Below are 25,953 nucleotides of genomic sequence, written 5' to 3' on the forward strand. Positions count from 1 at the left end.
TCACAGTCAGGGCCTGACATAGCAGCAAAGATGGAGGGAAGAAAGAAGGAAATTAAGGTTAGGTATATGCTAAAGCTTGTATTAGACATCCAAAGAGGATATTTACTGGAGTTGTAATAATTGTGAGTATGTTCTGGTAAAAAAAAAATGAAGCATAAATTGATATACTTAAAGAAATTATTATCAAAAGTAACCTTATTTAAGGAATCAGCACCTAATTTATCTTTTGTGTCTATCTATATATATTATATATATATAAAATTGTATATATGTATACATATGTATAGTTCAGTTCGATACAATATTCATTAAAACACTTACTATGCCAAGGCAACATTCCAGGAACGGGGAATGTGGACAATTCTTTCCCCCTTCCCTCCAAACCCAGTACATTTCCCTCAAGAAGGTTATTTTAATTTATCAGAAATCATAAAATCTCAGAATTTAAAGGGACTGTCAGAGATCACCTAGTGTAATCTGTTCCTGATTAAGAATCCTCCCTACAACATTCTTGATCAGTGGGCATCCAGTTTCTACTTGAAGACCTCTGGAGAGGAAGAACCCAATTCATCCATCCAGCAACAAACATTTTATTAATGCTTTAATTTAATTGTAATTTATTTGATTTTATTAATGCATTAGTTTATAATTTATTTATCTAAATGGCTTCACAAATTTAATAAATATGTTATTTATTTTGATTTATTATTTATTTAAAATTTTTTTATTTAAATTTTATTAATGACTACTGTGTCAGGCACCTTGCTAAGTTAGCTAGATGCAAAGCATAAGTATAAAAACGCAAAAAACAACTACTGCCCCCAAGGAGCTTATATTCTAATAGGAGAGACAATGTGTACATAAATTGGACTATAGAAGATATTTATGAAGCAGACTGCAGAAGGCATTAGATTTTTTTTTTTGACTTTGCATTGAATTGATTTATGCACTAGTCAAGTCGTGGAGAAGAATTTTGACCAATGGAATGAATCATGAGAAAGAAGAAACAGAACCAAAAAAAAAACAAACCCCAAAAACAAAAACAAAAGAGAAGCAGAAAAGGCGAGCATGTAGTGTGCCTCAGTCTGTATTCAAACTTCGCAGTTCTTTGTCTGGATGAAGATAGCATTCTCCATCGTGAGTCCCCTGGAGTTGTCCTTGCCCCTTAGGTTGCTGAGAAAAGCTCAGTATGTCAGGGTTGGTCCTCACGGAATCCACATATCTGTGGCTGTGCACAACGTTCTCCTGGCTCTGCTCCGCTCACTCAGCATTATGTCGTGTAGGTTTTTCCAGGTTGTTATGAAGTCTGCATCATCCCCATTTCTTATGGCACAATAGTATTCCATCACCTTCATATACCACAGCTTGTTCAGCCATTCCCCAATTGATGGGCATCCCTTTGATTTCCAATTCTTAGCTACCACAAAAAGAGCTGCTGTAAATATTCTTGTACATATGGGTCCTTTTCCCGCTTGCGTGATTTCTTTGGGATACAACCCTAGAAGTGGTATTGCTGGGTCAAAGGGTATGAACATTTCTATAGCCCTTTGGGCATAGTTCCACACCGCCCTCCAAAATGGCTGGATCAGCTCACAACTCCACCAGCAATGCAACAATGTTCCAATTTCCCCACATCCTTTCCAGCATTTATCATTCTCCTGATTTGTTATTTTAGCCAATCTGACAGGAGAGATGTGGTATCTAAGAGTTGTTTTGATTTGCATTTCTCTAATCAGCAGCGATCCAGAGCATTTTTCCATATGCCTGTAGATAGCTTTAATTTCTTCCTCTGAAAACTGCCTGTTCATATCCTTTGACCATTTCTCAATTGGGGAATGGCTTGTATTCCTATATATTTGGCTCAGCTCCCTGTATATTTTAGAGGTGAGGCCTTTATCAGAGATACTAGTTGCAAAGATTTTCTCCCAATTTTCTGCTTCCCTCCTAATTCTTGTTGCATTGGCTTTTTTTGTACAAAAACATTTCAATTTGACATAATCAAAATTCTCCATTTTGCATTTTGTAATGCTCTCTATCTCTTGTTGGGTCATGAATTCTTTACTTTTCCACAAATCTGATAAGTAAACTATTCCTTGCTTTCCCAAATTACTTAGAGTATCAACTTTTACTCCTAAATCATGAACCCATTTTGACTTTATTTTGGTATATGGTGTAAGATATTGGTCTATGCCCAGTTTTTGCCCTACCATTTTCCAATTTTCCCAACAGTTTTTGTGAAATAGTGAATTATTAGCCCAGAAACTGGCCTCTTTGGGTTTATCAAAGAGTAGATTGCTAAACTTGTTGATTTCACCCACTTGTGTACCTATCCTATTCCACTGATCCACACCCCTGTTTCTTAACCAGTACCAGGCAGTTTTGATGACTGCTGCTCTGTAGTACAGTTTAATATCTGGTGTGGCTAAACCACCATCTCTAGCATGTCTTTTCATTAATATCCTAGATACTCTAGACCTCTTGTTTTTCCAAATGAATATTGTTATTATTTTGTCCAGCTTAGTAAAAAAATTTTTTGGTAGTTCGATTGGTATGGCACTGAATAGATAAATTAATTTAGGTAGAATTGTCATTTTTATTATATTAGCTCGGCCTAACCATGAGCAACTGATATTTCTCCATTTATTTAGATCTGATTTTATTCGCGTGAAAAGTGTTTCATAGTTATGTTCATATAGGCCCTGGGTTTGTCTTGGCAAATAGACTCCCAAATATTTTATAGTGCCTTCAGTAACTTTGAATGGAATTTCTCTTTCTATCTCTTGCTGTTGGGCTTTGTCAGTAATGTATAGGAATGCTGAGGATTTATGTGGGTTTATTTTATATCCTGCAACTTTGCTAAAGTTGTTTATTATTTCAAGTAGTTTTTTACTTGATTCTCTAGGATTCTCTAGATAAATCATCATATCATCTGCAAAAAGTGATAATTTAGTTTCTTCTTTTCCTATTCTAATTCCTTCAATTTCTTTTTCTTCTCTTATTGCTACAACTAATGTTTCTAGTACCAAATTGAATAATAGGGGTGATAATGGACATCCTTGTTTCACCCCTGATCTTATTGGGAATGCATCTAGTTTATCCCCATTACAAATAATGCTTGTTGATGGTTTTAGGTAGATGCTATTTATAATTTTGAGGAAGGTTCCACTTATTCCTATGCTTTCTAGTGTTTTTAATAGGAATGGGTGTTGTACTTTGTCAAAGGCTTTTTCTGCATCTATTGAGATGATCATATGGTTTCTGCTAGTTTTGTCGTTGATATAGTCAATTATGCTAATAGTTTTCCTAATATTGAACTAGCCTTGCATTCCTGGAATAAATCCTACCTGGTCATAGTGTATTATTCTCGTAATGAGTTGCTGCAATCTTTTTGCTAATATTTTATTTAAAATTTTTGCATCAATATTCATTAGAGAAATTGGTCTATAATTTTCTTTCTCTGTTTTAACTCTACCTGGTTTGGGTATTAGTACCATATTTGTGTCAGGCATTAGATTTTTTTAAAAGTTCAAATTAATTTAAAATTATCTTATTTTTGTGAAGATTCTCTTTCTCTCTCCTCTATCTCTTCCCCTCCCCATTCCCATTGAGAAAAACAAACCTCCTGTTACAAACATAGAGTGAAGCAAACAGATTCCTACACCGGCCATGTCTCTTCCCTGCGTGCTGCCCCCCCCCCCCACCAAAAAAAAAGTATCAGTCTGCAAATCTGAGTCTATCACCTCTTTATCAGGAAATGGTTAGCATATTTTATCATGAGTCCTCTGGAATTATAGTTGGTTGTATTTATCAGGATTCCTATGGGTTTTTTTAAAAGTTCTTTGCCTTGCAGTATTGTTGTTTTTGTATAAATTGTTCTCTTGGTTATGCTCACTTTGCTTTGTATCAGTTCAATGGAGTCTTGCCATGTTTCTCTGAAACTATCCCAGAAGGTGACATTCGAAGTAAGTCTTGAAGCAAGCCAGGGATTCTAAGAGGCAGAGGTGAGGAGGGAGCATATTCAAGGTATGAGGAACAGGCAGTGCAAATGGATGGAGGTGGGAGATAGAGCATCATGGATAAGGATGAGGGGAGTTAGGCCAGTATGGCTAGACCATAAAACGTGTACAGAAGAAGTCTGATAGCATAGGAAGAGTCCAGGTTGTAAAGAGTTTTAAATACCAAACAGAGGAGATAATATTTGATCCTAGAGATATTAAGGGGCCATTGGAGGTTGTTAAGTAGTTTGGCAACATGGCCAGACCTGTTCTTTGAGGAAACCACTATGGTAGCTGTGTACTAGGTGGCTTAGATTGGTGAAAGACACAAGACCAATCGGGAGGCTTTTGGAATAGTCCAGATGAGAGATGAAAAGCTCCTGAGTTGGGGGGTGGCTATTTGAGTGTAGAGAAGAGGACATATGTGAGAGATAATGTAAAATCTCTCATGGCAAAATCTGGCAATTGATTAGTTAAGTGAGGTGAATGAGAGAGGAGTCAAGGATTACCCTGTAATTTCAAACCCAAGTCACGGGAAGGAAGGTCATCTGCTTGACACAAAGGAAGTTTGAATCAAGAGTGTATTTAAGAGGAAAGATAATGAATTTTATTGTGGACATGTTGAATTTGAGATGCTTACAGGACATCCAATAGGCAGTTTTTGATATGACGCTGGAGTGTAGGAAAGAGGCTAAGGCTGGATATAGAGATCTGATAGTCTTTAGCATATAGATGAGGTTTGGAACTGTGGAAGCTGATGAGGTCTACAAGTCAGAGCATATATCTAGAGAAAAGGTAAGTGGTCCAAGGACAGATCCTTGGAGTATATCCATAGATGAGACATGGATGATGAGTGAGTGAATGAGATTAAGAAGGGAAGGTCATGCAGGTGGGAGGAGAACCAGGATAGAGCAATATCATGAAAACCCAGAAAGGACAGTATCTGAGAAGAAAGTGTCAAATGGTTCAGAGAGGCCAACAAGGCAGAGGATTGAGAGAAGGACATTAGAGTTGGCAATCAAGAGGTCACTGGTAACTTCAGAGAGTGTGGGAGTTTACACTTTTTTTTTCTAGGCATCTGGTTGATTAGGAGAGGAGGGCTATAGGGCAACAGCTAGCAGAAATGATAGGAACTAGTTAGGGTTGTTTTGTTTTAAGATGGATGGATTGCTTATGCTTTACATAATCCTATGATCATCCAAAAAAACTCATACACTTGAAAATAACTCCTTTTAAAAATTTATTTATTTTTAACATTCATCTGAAAAAATCTTTTGAGTTCCAAATCTTCTCCCTTCCATTCCTCCCTCCATCAAGAAGGAATATATATATATATACATATATATATATGTAATGTGATATCAGTTATATATGTGAAGTCATGCAAAACTTACCTGGAAATTAATCTTGAGAAAAATCCTATTGGAGATCCCATATTTAGGGGTTGCTCTTTTGCTCCAGGATCTCCTTTTATCTACTACGATGTTCCAGCGCGATTCTCACAGCAGGATGAGAAGAATGGTTGTAAATAGGATCGTAAAGGGACAGCTTGTCAGTCTAGTTGTCATTATGTCCTTCCCTCCTTTCTTCCCTTTTCTCCCTTTCTTTCCTTCCCACTCTCACTCCCTTCCTACTTCCCACTCTTCTCCATTCCCTCTTGTTTGCTTCTTCCCTTCCTGCTCCCCTCTCTCTCTTCCTTCTTCCATTCATTCATTCATTCATTCGAGTACCTGCTATCTGAATAGCGCTTAGTTAAATTCTCAAGGGCATAGAAAAGGTCATTATGATTTAGTCCCTGCTTTTCAGGAGCCCACAGTTCAACTGGGGAGAAAAGACACAAACACACACATTGAACAGTTAAATAACAATACAAGTCAATCTGTGATTGAGTGACCAAGAAAACTACTGATTTTTAAGTATGCTTAGTAGGAGAATAAATGAAAGAGATTACTGTGGTCTATAGCAGTTGTGGGGAGAGCTCTGGGACTTAGGTTAGACCCTGAGAGGAAATTTGTTATAGGTAGGGGAGAACGATGTGAGGAGGGGGAGAGGCAGGTCAGAGGGTGGAGAATAGCAAAGTCTTGGAGTCAGATTGAGCATGGGTCATTCAGGGAACAGTTAGGAGGCCAGCCTAGCTGAAGTACAGGGCCTATATTTGGGAGTTTAGAAGATAAGATTGGTTGAACATACAAGGTTACATAATAAAAAAATGAATCATCATCATCATCAATCATCATAGCTAACAGATGCCTTTCACCGCCATGGCCAACGGGAACATTTTTAACCTAGCAAGGGATAGATAAATTATAAAAGATAAAATAGATAATTTGAATTTTATAAAATTGAAAAACTTACTAGAACAAATGTAATGTAGCTAGTGTAAGAATGAATTGGGGAAAAAATCCCTGGTTTCCATATCTGTGATAATGGTATATTATCTAAGACAGGGGTGGGGAACCTACAGCCTCAAGGCCACATCTAAGATAAACAGGGAATTGACACAAACATAGAAAATCAAGAACAATTTCCCAATGGATAAGTGGTCACAACATATGTTCAAAGTTCTCAAAAGAAGAATGTAAACTATTACTAATCATATGAAATATTTCTCCAAATCAATAATAATGTGTCACAGGTGAAATTCTGAGAGACAGGGTTTTGGATATGATAAATTGATTTATTAATTAGGCTAGCAAATAATAAATAAACCAAGGTCGTTGAGCTCTCTTGGTGATCAAAGCCCCCAAGCAAGTGTTTCAGGCCACCTTAAATCCAGGTGTCTTCTTCTGACAGTACATCCTTGGGACTTCCCCTGACAAGCAAAAGGCAGTCCTGATTAGTGGATATTTAATGAGGAGGTGGGCTAAGAGTTCTGTGCTCCTCCCAATTACTTCATCTTGGGGAGAGGAGAATAGCTGGGGAACCTGGTCTGGTCATAGGTTTCAAGTGGCCTCAAGCAGTCTGGGCGAGAAGAACCCAGATCAGGATCTCCCTGGCTTAGCTTCCCCTTTGTAGTCCACATCTCCCCAAACTTTGATTAGAAAGCCAGAACATAAATTTCGCCTTTTGGTAGCTTGGACTTAGCTCCCCTTGGCTTTTGTTTATGGGAAAAAGAGGCCCACCCTAAACCTTTGAAGGGTTAGAATGTGATCATATTTCTTAGCTAGAATGGGCCAGGAGAAGTTTCTCTTTAAGTTAGCATTAAGAGATGGCCTTTTGAACAGAGAAGGAAATATTACAAATTAATAATAAAATGATGCGGCATAAAATTACTTTTCCTCAAAGAGAAATGCAAATTAAAATGACTGAGATTTCACATCAAATCCAACATTTGGCAAAGGTGACAAATGATGGAGAATAGTCATTGAAAAATGATCTGCTAATACATTGTCGGTGAAACTATTTTGGAAAACAATTCAGAAACATACTAAAAATATGACTAAAATGCCCATGCCCACAGAACTGGCTTTGGAGTTAGAGGAACTGGATTCAGATTCTGTTTCTGCTACTTCTTCCATGTGTGACCTTGGACAAGACTCTGTCAACCTCAGTTTTTGTCATGTGTAAAATGAAGTGTTTGGACTAGATGACCTCCCTGGAGTTGATAATGCTCCAAAGCAAGCTTTCTATTTGGGTCAGAGGGTATGGGCATCTCTCTTTCTCTCTCTCTCCTTTTCTTTTTCTCTCCCTTTTTTTCTCTCTTTTTCTCTCTGTCTCTCTGTCTTTCTCTTGGCATAATTCCCAGTTGCTTTCTAGAGTGGTTGGCCTAGTTCACAGTTACACCAACAACATGCTCATATCTCTCCCAGCTCTAAGTCTATGCATCTCTGGCTTCATGATGCATATATGGAAAAAGGTCATTGAACAAAGAAAATACTTTTTGTGGTAGCAAAGAACTGGTAGCAGAGCGGTTGCCCACACACTGGTGGAACGTGAAAGTAATGGAATGTTATTGTACTGTAAGAAATGATGAATATGAAAAATGCAGAGAAGCATGGGAGGGCTTAAGTGATGAAGTTACATGTTGTGAAGTAAGCAGAATAAAAAAAATATACGTAGTGATTAAGGCAGTGTAAACAGAAAAATTAATGACAAACAAAACAAACAATGATGTAGTAGAATTATGAGGAACAAGCCGGACCCTGGAGAAGAGTCGAAAAATTCACCTCTCTTCCTTCATTGCAGTCATGGAGGAGTCATGGGTGCGGAATATTCTACTTACTCTCAGACATATTTAATGGGTCAGTTCATTTTTTTCTTTTTAATATTTGTTACCAGGGATGGCTTGCTGAGTGGCTGAGGAAGAGCTATATTTGGAAAAGAATTTGACATGAAAACAAAAGGCATCAATAAAAGTGAGATTCAAAATAAAGAGGTTAAAAAAAAGAAGACAAGGACAATAAGTAAGGTTCAGTTAGGTAGACCGGGGCCAGAATGCAGAGAACAGTAAATACCAGAATGAGTTCAGACTTTAATTTTTAGGCAGTGGGGAACCATTGAAGGTTTTTGGGTAGGGGAGGAACATGATGAAAGTGGTCCATTAGGATGATGAATGTGGCTGTAATATGTAAGATGGATTGGAGGGGGTAGACCCTGGAAGCTAGAAGCCAGTTAGGAAGCTATTTATTACCGTAGTTCAGGTACAAGGTGGTAAGGGTCTGGACAAAGGTGGTGACAGAGGGGTTGGAGAAAAAGGGATAGTTAGGAGAGATATCTTGAAAGAAGAATCGACAGGACTTTGACTGATTGCAGGGCATGAAGGAAAGGAAAGAGGCAGAGATAGATGACTTTGGTTTCTAAGCCTGGGTCATTGGAAGAACAGTGGCACCATTGACAGAAATATTTATCCTCAAATCTGGCTGAGCCTGGTGGGAGTTGGGGTGAAGGAGGGAAGTGAAAGGGAATGATTCGGTGTGTCTGGGCTGTGTGTGTTGGTTCCTTTGACCTCTTGGCTGTGTCACGATGCTTTGAAAGAATTTGCTCAGAGATTCAAAGACTCTGGAGTATTGAAATTGGGAAGGGCTTCAGCGATTCTTTAGTCTAACCCTTTATTTTACAGATGAGGAGGCTGAGGTTCAAAGAGCTTCCATTTTTGGATGTTTAACTCATCAAATCATTCTTTGCCTACATCCTTCCTGAATACTGGGTTCTTCCAGAGAAGGTGTTTGGAGAGGAAGCCCCACTCTTTACCACAATGGTCTCTTTGGGAATCTGGAGACATTGATTTCACAGATACTACTAGGTCACCAGCTTCCCCTGGTAGGAGCGGGGTAGAGCAGGCTGTGGGTGGAGGGAAGAGGGTGGGGTTGGAGCTTGTCCCACACCAGCTGCCTTTTTCTAAGCTTTGGGTGTAGAAGGCAGAGGTTGGTTTTTTCTGCTTGCTAAGCCCAGGGACTCCCTGAATAACGGACAGTTAAGGACAACAGCAATAATAACTGTCTGGCATCTCTTCTTCCCTGAGATAAGCATCAGAAACTTTGGCAGTCGTATCCCGAAGTGAGGTGTGTCTGGAGTACAGAGCAGCTCCTTCTCCCTAAGGCACAGCAGAAGCCGGGGCCGGCTGCCAGGCACCAGCACTCCTAACTGCTGAAAGGAGGACTGAGATGAGGATGAGGATGGAGGTTGGGATAGTGTCTCACACTTACTAGAGTAAAGCTCTCTCCTCCCAACAGCCTCATGAAGGGAAGGCAGTGTGGTACAGTGGGGAGAGCCACTGCCTTCAGTGGGAGTCAGAACACCTAGATTCAAATTCTGCCTCTGATGTTTCGCTCCCTGTAAGAAATAGAAACCAAGGGAAATAGTTAAATATGGGGGAAAAAAACCAATCATAAGTAACTTGGGCAAGTTACTTTGCCTCCTAGCCTCTGTTCCTTCGTCTACAACATGAGGAAGTTGGACTAGTTGGCCTTGAAGGTCCCTTCCAAGCTCCTGGGCCTTTGATTCCGTGAGCCTGTGAAGGAGATGGTGCATTTCACAGATCAGAGAGCGTGAGTGTTGATCCAGAGTTACGTAGCTATTAACCTCCGAGACTCTTTTCCATCTACTGCTCTGTCTTTTAATGGAGACAATCCATGATGCCTTACTTAATTATCATTATGGAACAGTTACTTCCTCACTGTAAACCTTAAAGGTCTTAAACCGTTTTTTGTCTTCTTTTAACTGAGCCGAAATGTGCCTCCCATCAACCCTAGAAGAAAAGCAGTCTGGTGGAAATTCATGGCATTAAGGAGTGAATAATAAGGGATAGCATTCCCTAAGGACATCAGAGAAAGAAAAGGATTGATATGTATAAAAAATTTTTATAGCAGCTCTTTTTTGTGTGTGTGGTGGTGGCAAAGAATTAGAAACTAAGAAAATGGCCATCATTTGGGGAATGGCTGAAAAAATTATGGGTGTAATTGTGCTGTAAGAAATGCCTAAAAACATGGTTTTGGAGAAACCTGCAAAGATTTATATGAACTGATGTAAAGTGAGTAGGACAAAGAGAACAATATATAAAAAAACAATGACATTGTAAAGACAAATAATTTTGGTAGACTTAAGAATTCTGACTGATACAATGACCATCATCAGTGATGATGAGTCCACCGCCTGATAGATTATGGATTCATGGTGCAGAATGAGGCACATGTTTTTGAACATAAACTATGAGAATCTGTTTTGTTTGACCATGCCTATTTGCTGCAAAGATTTTGTTTTTCTTTTAAATAGGAGTGGGGAGGGGGCAGCTAGGTGGCACAGTGCGTAGAGCACCAGCCCTGGAGTCAGGAGGACCTGAGTTCAAATTTGGCCTCAGACACTTGTACTAGCTGCGTGACCTTGGGCAAGTCACTTAACCCCAATTGTCCTGCCAAAAAACCAAAAAAAAAAAAATAGGAGTAGGGAAGAAGAAGAGAAAACAAATACTTGTTAATTGAAAAATGAAATAAAATGAAGGTAAAAAACAAACAGAAATAACAAGGGATAGGCTTAACCTGCTTAAAAGATGTTGATGTTTTATTGGAACACTAATTTATTGTTGGTGGAGTTGTGAACTGATCCAGCCATTCTGGAGAGCAATTCGGAACTGTGCCCAAAGGACTATAAAAATGTGCATACCTTTTGACCCAGCAATACCACTTCTAGGGCTGTATCCTGAAGAGATCATAAAAATGGGAAAAGGACCCACAGGTACAAAAATATTTATAGCAGCTCTTTTTGTGGTGGTCAAGAACTGGAAATTGAGGGGATCCCCAACAATTGGGAATGGCTGAACAAGTTGTGATACATGATTGTAATGGAATACTATTGTGCTACAAGAAATGATGAACTGGTAGACTTTAGAAAAACCTGGAAAGACTTATACGAACAGATGCTGAGTGAAGTGAGCAGAACACAATAACAACCACAGTGTGCAATGACTGCCTTTGATAGACTTAGCCCTTCTCAGCAATGCAAGGACCTAAAACAATTCTAAAAGACTCATGATGGAAAATGCTATCCACATTCAGAGAAAGAACTATGGAGTCTCAATGCAGAGCAAAGCAGAATATTTTCTTTTTTTGTTTTGTTTGTTTTTTTTCTTTCTCATAGTTCCTCCCATTTGTTCTGATTCTTCTATACAATATGACTAATGGGAAAATATGTTTAATAGGAATGTAGATGTAGAGCCTATATCAGATTGCATACGGTCTTTGGGAAGGGGGAGGGGAGGGAGGTGGAGAAAATTTAAAACTTAGGGAAGTGAATGTTGGAAACTAAAAATAAATAAATTAACTTATTATTTGAAAAAAAGGATGTTGATATTTCAAAAGAAGAGCTCCACTCATTTTTTTGTTTGGTAGGAAAGACCTTTTTGAGCAACTCAGGTGCTTGATAACTCTCTTGAAAGGTTGTTAAACTGGATGGTACAAAGTCCTGACCCTTGAGTAGATGTGGAGAGAATAGGGTCACATAGAGGGCATCTCTTGGGCACATAGGCTGGTGATTAGCAGGTATTTTTTGGTGATAACTTTCTATGAAAGAAAAGGGCAGTCACTGATCATTTTTAAGGTTCTCTCATCTTATTCGATATTTGTTCCTTTAAAACAGTAGTTATTAACTCTTTTTGTGTGTCATGGAGACCTTTGGCAGTCCAGTGAAACTTATAAACTCCTCAGAATAATGCTTTTTAGGTGCTTAAAATAAAACACATAGGATACAAAGGAAGTCAATTATGTTGAAATACAGTTATAAAAATATTTCTTAAAAAACATTCACAGAACCCAGGTTAATAAGCCCTGCTTTAAAAGTTCAAATTAAACCCCATTCCTGGGTCTATTTCCAGAGGACCTTATTTATATCTAAATGAATAGCTACCCTATGGAGTGTCTAATTGGCCAGAAGCTAGGTCTTAGCACCACTATCTCATCCACCTCTCTGTAGCATTTCTGGACATCATGGTGTTTCCTGCCTGTGTAAGATAGTATGGGGCACAAACCCTATTACCATAGCCTTCAATCCTCCTCTTACAATTTCACTCTTGACCAGAGCTCCAAAACAGGTCTGTCTTAGTTATTCTTGAGTAGTGGGCAGGACAGCTCCTTTGCATGCCAATTTCCTATTCCTTTATTCAGGGAGGAAAGAAGGAAGGAAGGAAGGAAGGAAGGAAGGAAGGAAGGAAGGAAGGAAGGAAGGAAGGAAGGAAGGAAGGAAGGAAGGAAGGAAGGAAGGAAGGAAGGAAAGAAGGAAGGAAGGAAGGAAGGAAGAAGGGAGGAAGGAAGGGAGGAAGGAAGGAAGGAAAGGATTTATTAAGTGCCTACTATGTGCCAGGCATTGGTCCTTTCAACAACCATGGAGGTAGGTGCTGAGGAAACTGAGTCAGACAGAGGTTAAGTGACTTGCCTAGAGTCACATAGCTGATAAGGGGCAAAGTAGAATTTGAACTTAGGTCTTCCTGGTTCCAGGTCCAATGTTCTAATACCTAGGTACCACTTAAGCCGCTAATGACTAAGCCCGCTTTCCCCAAAATACTTAACTTATGGCAAAAGAACCACATTTACCATGCCCTTTATATGACCCAACTTCCCAGATTTCTGTACATACATACTGTGCTCAGAACTTATGACCCAAGAATCAAGACTGAGCCTATTCCTTAATTTTGTGAGGGCCGCATTAAGTATCTCTAAAAAATATAAAACCATGACAACCATGCTTTTAGCTTCTTGAAAAAGCATTTTTAGCTGATGGTTGTAATTTTGGTTGTAATATTATGGTTGTAATTTTATCCAATGTCTAGAAGGGATGGTAGATAGTTGGTATTTTAAGAAGAGGTTAAAAAAAGGCAATTGGGTCATATTTGAATTGATATATTTTCTAGTGACTAATTTTGAATTAGTGTGGGTATTAATTATTGCTTGCTATTTGAATATATGTGTCTCCTGCACTTAAATTTTTTTTCTTCCATGGGCCTTAATAGTGCTTGGCACATGGTTGGTACTGAAATAAATGTTTCTTGATTAATTGAATAAAAAAAGTTTCCTCACTCCTACTCAAGGATTTAGTAACAATATGGGGGTAAGAGTACTGAATCTGAGTCAGGGGACCTGGGTTTGAATCCTACCTGTGATGCTTTTTGCTCTGATGCTATGGTGTTTAACTTCTCTGAGACTATATTTTCGCATTGGTAAAATGAATAACATCCCTAGTATCTGATGGGGATAGGCTCTGGGAACCCCCTTGAGCCCTACCTTGACTCTTCCCACTTGATCTGGTGTTGGCTTGAGGCCATAAGCTTTTCATGCCCAAATCTGTTACCCTTAACCTAGCGTAGCCCTCCATTGTAGCCTTTAGTTGTTTCCCACCCTTAATCCCATTCCTGGAGTCTGATGACCTCTAGTCCCCCTAGCCTCCTTAGACTCCTCTTCAAGACTCTCCCTAAACCCCTCCTCTAGTCACCCCAGACTACTTGACCACCCCTAGATCCCTCCCACAGTCTTTATGTGTATGAGATTCATCTTGCCTCCTTGAGCTCCGATTCAATCTAGCTTGGATTGTTCCGGCCTGCTTGTCAATATGAGCGTCACAAATGCTCAGATTCCTTAAGAGTCTAGCCAATGGTGAGATTTCTTAAAAGTCTGGCCAATATGGTGGATCTTTAATAAACTTTGTTTTTCTCTTTGGCTGAAAGAAGGCTTGGGTCAAGTTCATTCAGGCAGGACCTGGAATGTTGGTATTTTGGGTCCTGAGCACCCCTAAACCTCAATAGTATCTACCTCACAAGGTTCTTTAAAGATTAAATCAGATAATACATATAAAATACTTTTGTAAACTCTAAAGTACTATAGAAATTCAAATATTATTGGATGATTCATAAACTGGCCTTTGGAATCACATCAGTGGAGAAGACTTAACTCCCCCATCCTATCAAGAAGAGTTGATAGCCTACTGCTCAGAAGTTCTGCCATCTTGTCTCCCATCCAGAGCTTCAAAGGTAGAATGATTGAGTTTGATTATTTGGTTACAATCTGAATGAGTGATAATAAGTTTGATGGATAGGAGTGCAGTGGGGAGGAAACATACCATAAAGATGAAGTTAGGGAAAGGGTGTGTCATTATGGGGTAGTGCTGATCCTGAAAGATTTTTGGAGAAGGTGAGTCAAAGTGGCTTCACTGCTGAGTATTATGCGGGTGTTTGTTAAATGCCTCTGGAATTGAATTGCAAGTTAGATGAGTGGCTAAAGCAGGCGATATAGATCAGAGAACCAGAAGAGATAAAGGAAAGAGAATGAACAAGAAGCTTAGCCTCGAGCTATATCCTCTTTGGAGAATGACAGCTGTTCCCTGGGTCCTGTAACTTGGTTTCTCAATCTCCACCCATCAGGGATTATAGTGTTTCTAGGAGAGAGGATGGAGATCTGTTCATTCTGTCCTTCTTTGTCCTTGTCCAAGTTCCACTTAATGGCTATATTTTGAGCCCTCCTGGCTCAGAGTGAATGTCAGTGGTAACTGTTTTCTCTTTTGACCAGTAACCCTGAGTGTCTTCCCCTCCCAGTTTGATTTTTTTTCTTTCTTTTTTCTAATTAAAGGGGCCATCCCTTGACTCACTTCTTAAAGAAGCCTACTCACTGAATGGGCGTTACCTCACTCAAAGTGAAAACCTGAAAAGGCCTTAGCCTAAAAGGGCTAGGGGTCTCCCAATGCATTATGGGCCATCTCTAGTCCTCTTGATGAATATCTGGCCACTGGACCCAGATGGCTCTGGAGGAGAAAGTGAGCTGGTGACTTTGCACAGCCTTCCCTCACTCAAATCAAAGTCAACTGCAAATCATGTCATCACTTTCCTGATGTCATGGTCCTCTTCAAACATAACAACAATGATTCTCACAGACCAGTGCATTGATTTCTTCCTTTCCATATGCCATGGATATTTGTAGTTTCTCAGATTTCTCTTACTTCAGAAGGACATAATTTTTGAGCAAGGATAACTCATAAGTAGGAGGAAATGCATTTCAGCAGAGAATAGGATCTCATTCCCCACTTGATAAATGATCAAAGGATATGAACAGTTTTCAGAAGAAGAAATCAAAGCTATCAGTAGTCCTGAAAAAATGCTCTAAATGATAATTAGAGAAATGCAAATTAAAACAATTCTGAGGTACCAGCTCACACCCAACATATTGGCTAACAGGACAGCAAAGGAGAATGACAAATGCTGGAGGGGATGCGGGAAAGTAGGCACACTAATAGTAGCACTGTTCGTGGAGTTGTGAAATGATCCAACCATTCTGGAGAACAATCAATAAAACTGCAAAGCCTTTGACCCAGCAATATTGCTAGTAGTTCTGTATCCTAAAGAGATCAAAGAAAAAGAAAAAATGACCTACATGTACAAAAATATTTATAGCAGTTCTTTTTGTCGTGGCAAAGAATTAGAAATTGAGGGGGTGCCCATCTGTTTGGGGAATGGCTGAACAAGTTGTGGTATATGATTGTGATGGAATACTATTGTGCTTGAAGAAATGATGAGGGGAATGGTTCCAGAAAAACCTGGGAATATTTATATGAAGTGATCCAAAGTGAAGTGAGCAGAACCAGGAGAACAACAGCAATATTGTACCATGATCAACTGTGAAAGACTTGGCTACTCTGACTGATGCAATGATCCCAGACAGTTCTAAAGGACTCATGTTGAAAAATGCTATCCACCTCCAGAGAGAAAACCGATGAACTCTGAATGCAAATCGAAGCATATTTTTTACACTTTTTTCACTGTCTTATTTTTCTTTCCCTTTTTTATTGCAACATGGCTAATGTGGAAATATGTTTTGCCTTACTTCACATGTATAATGGGCATCATATTGCCTGTATTCTCAATGGCTGGGGTAGGGGCTGAAGGGAGGGAGAGAATTTTAAAACTCAAAATTTTAAAATGAATGTAAAAGAGAAAAAATAAAGTATGGCATACCAAAAAAACAAAAACAGAGAGGAGGCTCAGCTACCGGTATATTCTGCCATTGTCATTAATAGGCATAGGGGATGGATTAGGTTAGAGTCAGCAAGATCTGGGTCAAAATCCTGTTAATCACTTATGGACAAGTGATTAACCTGAACCTCAACTTTCCTCCTTGTAAAATGGGACTTCTATATACCTGCAATACTAGCCGCACAGGGCAACTGTAAGGCTTAAATGAAAGAACTCACATAAAGCACTTGGTAGATTTTAAAGCTTATGTGAATACTGGTTATTATTATTTGTAAGGCACATACAACTCCAGTCAAGCTACTTTACATCCTTGGGCCTCAGTTTCCCCATCTGTACAATGATTGGACTGAGCGATATGATCTCTGAAGTCTTTCCCAGCTTTTTCTATGATTCTTTGATTTTTCTATGATTTTTTTTTAATAGAAAGATTTTGTTGTACAAAGTAAGGATTTTGGATATGGCCTAACGTATAAAAAGAAGTCTCTCTGGTACTTAATCCCCACCTTTTTCTTTATTTTCCCAGTGCTTTTCCCTTTGGGTGTAATGAGTGAGTTACTCTATAGTTAAGTCCAGAGAGAGGGCAGGAGCGAAAGAGAGAGATCTCCCTTCCTGGCCAGGTGAGGACGGGCTGGCTAACAGTGACTCCTTGGATTTCAGGTGCTTGTTGGGGCCGTGAAACAGCTGTTTCCTGAATTTGAGTTCATGTGGCTGGTGGATGAGGCAAAGAAAAACTTGCCTCTGGAGTTAGACTTCCTCAATGAAGGGAGGAATGCAGAGAAAGTGGCCGAAATGCTTAAACGCTTTGAGTTCTTAAAGGTAAGAATGAGGGTGCTGGCTTCAAGATGACTTCTCCTTGTGAACTGGCTACTGACGTCCCCCTAGGAAGAGTCAGTCACCCTATCTTGGTCTCATTTTTCCCATTTGTAAAATGGAGATGGCGTAATGCCTCCTTCTTCAAATAATAAATAAATTGATACTTGGGAAGCAGATTTGAGTCCTTGTAGAAAAGACTCTAAGTCAATCATTCTTTTATATGTGTGTGTATGTGTGTATGTGTGTGTATTGGCCCTCTTCACCTATCAAATTCCTACCCATGTGAAAGCTCATTTGGAATACCACCTTCTTCCCTCATCCCTTGGTCAGCAACAGCCTTTCCCCTCAGACCTCATATTTGCAGTTGGTTTTGTGTGACCCCATTGCATTTATCACATAATATTGTAAATTTTTTTTTTGCAGTTTAACTTTTTATTTTGATGAAATTAGAATAGGTAGCACATTCAGTTCTGGCATCTAAATTAATATGGTAAGTAATTACTAAGTCTGCAGTTAAAAGGGGCAGCTAGGTGGTACAGTGGATGGAGTGCTGGGCCTAGAGTCAAGCAGACTCAGCTTCATGAGTTCAAATCCAGCTTCAGACAATTGCTAGCTGTGTGACCATGGGCAAGTCACTTAACTCAGTTTCCTCATTTATAAAATGAGCTGGAGACAGAAATAGAAAACCACTCCAGTATCTTTGCCAAGAAAACCCCCCAAAATGCGGTCATAAAGAGTCAGATACAACTGAAATGACTAAGCAACAAGAGCAACATGTAGGGCACTGTACTAGCCCCTGGGGGCACAAAGACAAAAATGAAATGATCCCTTACCACTAAGAGTTTATTTTCTCCCGGGGGTATGAAGTGTTGAGGAAGAGGGATAATTGGAAAAGTTCTCAGGCAGAAGTTGGGATTTAACCTAAGTCTTAAAGGAAGCCATTATTGCAATTATTTAATAATTTTAATTTAATTAATTAAAATTATTTAAATTTTAATTAATTATTTTAATTATAAATATTGATAATTAATTGGACAACTCAGCCCAAGGAAATGAAGATCTTTCTTGCTTTGGACCAAGCTATCTACGAACTACTTTATGATAACTAGCATTTCCAGAAGTGGTCTTTATTTCTCACCAAGACCATTCAGAATGGTCCAAGAGGTGTCTGTGCTTGCCGCTTGAAAAGCCTATGGATTTGCCATCAGAGCTGAAAAAGCCAGACCTACCGTGATTGTCATTGTCTGGGAGGAGAAGCAAAACTAATTACCAAAGAGAAGAATTCTACTTTTGTCTTGGGGTTGTGTGTGCCTTTTGGAAGAAACAGGAAAGTACTTTACCAGGGAAGAATTCAAATTGCTGTGTGTGCTCTGGGCTAGATATGTCCAGATGTCCTCTCTCCAGTGGGTTGGTAAGCACCAGTCTGTTTGGCTGGCCTTCCTTTGGCTGCTTGTATAGACAGAAATATAGAGTTCTTCTTATCCGTCCAAATCCAGACAATTGGACAGAACCCCTGGGGGAGCAGCCCTGAAATCACCATAGGTCAGCTAAAAACTGGTTCCCACAAAAACACACACCTTGGAGCAAGCAGGGTGCCCATCAGAGCTGTTACTAGGAGACTGACAAGTAGAACCCTCCACTGTCCCCATGGAAACAGCCAATCACATGCCAGCTGGGGCCAAAAAGCCATAACTGTACTGATGATGTAATTATAATAATAGTACTGCTTAAGGGGAAAAAACCCAAGGATGCCAAATGGATAAATAATTAATCTACTGACTTAACTGTGGCTTCCAAAACATGAACACTACCCAAAGACGGTAGTGGAATTCAGCTCCTGAGTAATTAATTTTGCCTAAGCACATAACAAGTGGGAAGTGAATTTTGTGCTGTGAACCCAGTTGAGCTCTTAAAGCCGGAGATAAATTGTTTTTATATACTGGCATCTCATTGAAACATCTGTGAGTAATTAAGCCTCAGCAAAGAGTTTACCTCTTGGTGTGTGAGGCGTCTTCCCATGCTTATGTTGGGCTTAATAACTGCCTTAGTTCAGTGCAATAAATCTCAGAGTTACACACACCTTCCAAATACAGAGATGGCACAAGAGGCAGGGAGCTGAAGGGGAAGTCGAGCAGGATGGTTACAATCCGGGCAGTTAATATGGATCTGGTCTGTGAGGGTGACTACAATTAGGCACTGGCAGAAGATGATGGCTAGAGAATTGGGGGATAAGTTGGGAAATGAAACGACTTATCCTAACTCCAGAATGTGGACAGAATAAGAGACACGTCAGAGAGAAGCTTGGGTGAATACTCCATGGGGGAGGGAAAAGGAGGGGGTAAGTGTCCTTAATTAAAAGGCAATTACTGGCAAATATCTGGATTTTCAGAATAATATTTATAGCAAATTTTTGTAAGCTTCTCAAAAAGATTTCAGTAATCTCGAGAGAATTCTCTAAATTAATTTTCATTCACCTTAATTTAACAACAAAAATCAATAGAAGCCAGAAGGCATTTTTGAAAGAAGGGCAGCTGTAGGGAAGTAAATGAAAAAATGATGAGTATTATAGCTCTCATAAAGTTGAGAATCACTGGTCTATGTTATGGGACTAGACATTTTAGAAATCGCTAGATATTTCATGTTTCTCCCTTTGTTAAGAGAATGAATCTTCAGTGGAGAGTCCCAAACTTCTTGGAAGTGAATTTCCAAAAAAGCCTTTGAGGGCATGCTAGTTCACAGCAAATTTAGAGCCATCTCTACTCCAAATGTTCGTATGGACTGTTTGTGCCTGACCCGTGGTGGAGCCTTCTGAGCTTGTATGGTCTGATCAGCCACAGTCAGATGCACTGTACCTTGACCCCAATATAGTTATGTCATTTTGTTCCCTTTCAAGATCGAAGGACAACAACAAATTTACTTCTGGTGGAACTGTGAATTGGTCCAACCGTCTTGGGAAATTGTTTCTAATTATACAAGAAAAGCTACAAAATTGTTCCTACTCATTTATTTGATGATCCTTTTAGTACCTCAAGGAGGTTATTGACAGATGGACAAGATCCATCTGCACAATAATGTTCATTAATAATAACTTGGTTCGTAGTAGCAAAAAGTTGGAAACAAACTTATATGCCCAACATTTAGAGAAAAGTTTCTTAACCTGGGTCCATAGACCCCAGGGGGGCTGTGAATAGATTTCAGGGGATCTCTAAATTTGGATATAAAAAAATTCATCTTTATTTTCATGATAATTGATTTCCTTTAAATATGTTTTACATGACTTCACATGTTTAATTGATATTACATTTTTTGCCTTCTCAATAGGTGTGGGGGGTAGAAGGAAGGGAGAGATTTTGGAACTCAAATTTTAAAAAGATAAATGTTAAAGATTAATAAATGACCTTTTTTTTTAATGGAAAAGCCTATAATTGGTTTCCTTTGTAAACCTGTGTGTTATATACTATTCATTAAGAGCATTCTGTGAAGGAGACTGTAGGCTTCACCAGATTGCCAAAGGGTTCCATGATGTAAGAGCTTAAGAATCCTTGGATTAGAGCATAGGTAAACAAATTGAGGAATGTAGAATATCACTGTGCCCATAAGAAATAGTGAAAATGAAGAATTCAGAAAAACATATTAGCTGTGGGCATGAAAGGGAATCCTTTTATTTCCCAGTACTGCTGGTAACTTTCTAAGGCTGTAAGTTACACACCTCTATCTATGGAAGGGGTCTCTGCATGGGAAGTTTCCTATGCTGATGGAATTTTAGGTCATCTTCCTCCCACCCCACCCCTACCCCTAGCCAAAAAAAAAAAAGGTTGCATGTATTTTCAGTTACAATCCCTTTTTTGTGATTTTTTTTTCCCCTATCTACTCTAAGAAAATGTAATTTTTTGGAGGTTTGTTTAATTTTTTTCTCCTGTGGCAAAAGAACGATTTAGGAAGAAAAAAAAAAAGCCTGTTGTAAAGATGTGTTGTATGAAGATGGGTGTCAGATTTTTATAAGTCAGGCTGATATTTGCAAATATGTGGATTTGTAAAATTTCCCAAGTTTAAAAAAGGATACGACGCTTTTTTTTTCTGTTGCAGTTATGTGGTTTAGTGTCTAGTAAGTAATTTGAGTTGTAAACTTTTGGTTCATAGATTTAGATATGGAAGGGGGCTTAGAAGTCATCTAACCCAACCCTCTTCTTTTCCGGATGAGGAAACTGAGACCCAGAGAGATTAAGACACTTGCCTAATATCCCGTAAATAATAAATAGCAGAGGTGAAATTTGAACTCAGGTCCTCTGTCTCCACAGCCACTGATCTTTTCACTGTTACATCATTTCTGCCTAAAAGCATTCCTTTTGTGGGGGGTGGGGGGAGGTGGGGGGTTGTGTGTGTGTTGGTAATCAAAATGGGCTCCTTAGCACTTAGTTCAACAAGTGTCCTTGAAGAGTTTGGCCTTTGTTTCCTTTGATTAATTCAGTGTCTTTGATTGAGTCTTACTAGGTGCTAAGCCCCAGGCCCAAACCCCTATTAGGTGTAAAACCTTAGTGGCAATTAAGGTGGGGCTAACTCTAGGGAGGGCCTAGTTTACGTGTCTGGGACAGCAGAGGCTTTTAGACCATGTGGGTTTAAGTCTGCCTCTTTGTGATGATTCTAGGTCATGTGGGTAAGTCTCATGTGTGACTCACCCCTGATGCTGAAAAAGATATAAAAAACAGGGGTTGGCTGTCTGTTCTTTGGAGCTCCTCCTTACAGCAGTGGTGGCACGAGTGACTCTGGGCCAGCCCTTGTTCTGAGCTCCCGGGCTGAACCTAGATGTTGGTAACTATGAATCTGTATTGGGTCTGTCTGTTGATATTTGTACTTTGTTTGTAATTTGCTCTGAAGTTCAGGGTGCTGGCTTTTTCCCCTGAACTAAGTGAATGATATTTGTGTGCTGAATTAGAGTAAGCTTGTCAACCCCTTTAACCTTGCTTTCCTTATTAAGGCAGATCAAAAGAACCTGTGCTGTTGGCAGCTTTCTGGGTGCTGGCTGTGGGTGGATCTTACACCCCCACAGAAGCTGCTAGCTGGATTGGTAAACAGGGTGTTCCTTCCTTTTTCTTTTTCATTTCGTTTTCGTCTTTCCTATTCTGAGTTTCAGAGCTGAAGGTACCTTAGAATTCATCTTGTCTGACCGCTTCACTTTACAAATCAGGAAACTAAGTCACAGAGAGGTTAAATGACTTACTAAAACTGTATAGAATCTTAGGATGTAGAACCGGAAGGGACCTTAGACATTATTTAGAGTTTCAAAGATATATGGGAATTGTTTAATCCAACTTGTCCATGAAGAGAAATCCCCTCTGAAACACCTTTGACGAGTGCACATTGAGTCTCTGCTTGAAGACTTCATTGATAAGGAATTCACTACTTCCCGAAAAAAAAATCTCTTACACCTTTTGGATATCCTGGATCATCAGGAAGTTTTTCCTTATACCGAGAAAAACTTATCTTTGTGTAACTTTCACCTCTCCTATTTCATCCAAATCCCAATTTCACTGATAGCTCTTCCGATATTTGAGGGCAGATATCATTTTCCCCCAAAGTCTTTTCTTCATCAGATTAAACACTGCCTGGTCCTTCATCTGATCCTGCTGTGGTATCATCTGCAGTCTTCTCATGGTCCAACCTGTTGTATAGATGATAAAACTTAACAGTCCAAGAGGAAAAGTGATTAACCAAGGTCTTGTATTACCTTTCCTGTTAGTCAGGAACTTTGAGAGACAACATAGAAAGGGACGGTAGCCTAACAAAGATGTTGGGGTGTGGTCAGGGCGCTTCAACCGATACCACACTCCAGTCCCTCCCAACTGCCTGTGTATCTTGGAGCAAGGCTCTTGACCTTCTCTAACTCTGTCAAGCCAATTTTCTCTTAACTAAACAGAGAGCAATTTAGCATTTTACAGACACTTCAGTTGTCAGGGCCACTGAGAAGCACTTACAGTTCTCCCTGAGTTTCCATGACAAATCGTCTCATTTCTCACGTTTGATATTTCTGTCATTTTTAGGTCTAACAGGCTGAAGTAAGGGGATACATTCAGCTCATGAGGATGGAAGGAGTTGTGTTTGAAAAGAAGCTGGATTTGGGGGGGAAAGATAGAGATGAAGTGCAGAATGTATGGTGCCACACCATATCTGAACAACTGATGGGCCAGGTTAAAAACCCAGAACCTCTCAAATCTCTCATTTTCTCTTTATTTTCAGTGCTATTTATCTGACATTTTCTGTTTGCTGGCTACCCACATGACGTTTAGTTCTAGGGTTTTAATTTTCTCTTTCTAAAGTCTCAGGACTTCAGGTAGAGGTTTCCACTGTAGGTTTAGATCTGTCAGGGACCTTAGAAGCCCCCTCATTTTACAAACAGGAACGAGGCCTAGAGAGGTTAAGGGACTTAACAGAGATAGTAAGTACAGTTATCTCTTCCATATCCAAAGAGTTAAGAGCATGGTACCACTGCAAACTAGAAAATCCGTGTAAAATTTTTTGGGCCTCCCTTCGTACCAGAGAAGAAGTCTGAATTATTGTGGTATTAAAAGATAAAATAGGTTGATGTTATATAATACTATTCATATATTTTGTGCATTTCTGAGTTTCTAAACTTTTTCTGTGTCATCTGTTGGCCTTCATGTGTCACCTATGGCTTCCACAAAACTGCAGAAAAATTCCGATTTAATTTCTTATGCTGACTGCAATGTATTGCAACCATGATGGGGAGTCACGATGTGAAAGGGGTAACGGTAGTAGAACTAAGATTTGGACACCAGACCCTGGACGTCTTACTCCAAAGGTAGCAGGCTTTCCCCTATACCACACTGACTCCTTAATGGTTTCACCCAAATGAATGAGAGGGAAAAGTTTAAAAACAAAGCAAATTTTCTTGTTAATCTGGAAGCTATGGAAAACTTTGTAATTCTTCAGTAAAAAATGCCAAGTGTAAATTTTAAGCTTCAGGGGCCACGGAGATCCACTTCTTTGGACAAAGGGCTAGGGTTCCAATTTGCAAAATAATAAAAGTAAGGGAATGATTTCCTGTGTCACCAGCCTGGCTCGAGTTAGAAGCCTTCAGGTAGGAAGGAGTACCTCGTGTGTGTTATCTCATTTGTACTGATAGTATTTGATGGGATCTTAGGACAGGAGTTATTTTTCCCATTGGTTATACCAAGATTTGGATATATTAAGTGACTTGCCCTGTTACAGTGGGAAGTATACTTTGTACCTATTGCACTGGTTACTTCCTTGAGCTCTTTTTCCTTTCTTGAGCTCTTTCCTGGCTTCTACCTTTCTTCCCACAAAGCCAAAGGATGGGAGGGGCTAGTTTATGAGTTGGAATCAACCTTTCTGCCAGTCCTAAGGCCAGGGCAAAACTCTCCAGTCTCTGAAAAGAAGAAGCTTAGGGATTTATGCCTAAAACAAAAGCCTTCATCTCTCGGATCCTGATCTTCTTGGTGACACCTGGAGGAGGCATAGCCAAGACAGCCCTACACCAGACAATCTTGAAAACTTTGAGGGATCACTGTACAAACTATCTCAAGAGAAGGAAATTATTCCAAAAGAATAGAAAAAAAAAATTACAGATGATAGTAATACTTTTAGAACATGATTGTGAGGATATCAGTAACAATGACCTACGTCTACCTTTTATTTCATTATTAATTTTTTTTCCCTTGCTTTGCCTCCAACTCCTTTGGATTTCCTTCTCTTTTACCCCTTCTCCCCTGCCCCCAGCCCTACCCAGCCTGAGTTTAATTAAGGGCTGTTTCTCCCAAGAGAATCCATAGCACCCACCTGCTGTCTGGGGTACCTTGGAGCCCCAGGTACTCATTGGAATGTAATTGCCATTTTTGAGGGAAGGGAAAGAAAGTGGAGGAAAAGGGAAGCAAGGCCTAGGTTCCTTTTGATGGCTGCAAGTTCATCCTTAGGGCTGGCCTCCTTTCAGCTTCAGACAGCAAGCGGAAGGTGGGATGAAGTCTCTGGTAATTGTCCCTTTAATGGTCTCCTATGCCTACTTTCTCATTGCTACAAAAGTGTTATGACAGTTATCTCCATGTGTGTAAAGGATATCTTTGATGAAAATAAAAGAAGGGAGTCTTTCTAGGAGACCACATCTTCATTCAGATGATTACAAGATCCCATAGTGTTTCTTATTTGTTGACAAAAAAAGCATTTGACCCAGTAGAGTAGAATGCAGCCTTAAAGAGTCTTAGAAATATCTCAGGTGTGTGCTAAGGTTGTAACATCCAGCTGCTTCAGTGGAAGGAACCAGTGGTATCCCTCATTTCTACCCCCTCTTCTGTTTTGGAAAGTAGTGAAGCTAAATCCTCCCCCCAGGGCCAGTTCAGGATATGACTTTCTCTTTGGGTACCACCCTCTCCTCTCTGCCCACCTCTTTTTTCATTTCAGAGGCTGGAGATTTAATCTGCCATACCTTGTTACAACAATTTTCTCACTTTTAACCTAGGAGGAGTATAATGGCCCTCAAGCCCAAGTGGAATTTCTGTCAGACAAAGGACAGCTAGGTGGTACAGTGGTTAGAGCTTGGGCCCTGGCATCAGGAGGACCTGAGTTCAAATCTGGCCCTAGACACTAGCTCTGTGACTCTAGACAATCACTTAACCCTGTTTGCCTCAATTCCTCATCTTGAAAATGAGCCAGAGAAGGAAATGGCAAACCACT

General features: G+C 39.6%; 1 protein-coding gene across 1 annotated transcript in view; it reads left to right on the plus strand.

Moving 5' to 3' along the window:
• The window catches only part of ADCK1 (aarF domain containing kinase 1), a 179,651-nt gene that overhangs the window by 113,983 nt on the left and 39,715 nt on the right, over window positions 1–25,953 (plus strand). Inside the window, exon 6 of the mRNA XM_036735669.1 lies at window positions 17,095–17,253. Within this exon, the coding sequence (XP_036591564.1) occupies window positions 17,095–17,253 (159 nt within the window). The remainder of the gene's footprint in view (window positions 1–17,094; window positions 17,254–25,953) is intronic.

This window comes from Trichosurus vulpecula, chromosome 8 (genome assembly GCF_011100635.1).
Source record: "Trichosurus vulpecula isolate mTriVul1 chromosome 8, mTriVul1.pri, whole genome shotgun sequence".
Lineage (NCBI taxonomy): Eukaryota > Metazoa > Chordata > Mammalia > Diprotodontia > Phalangeridae > Trichosurus > Trichosurus vulpecula.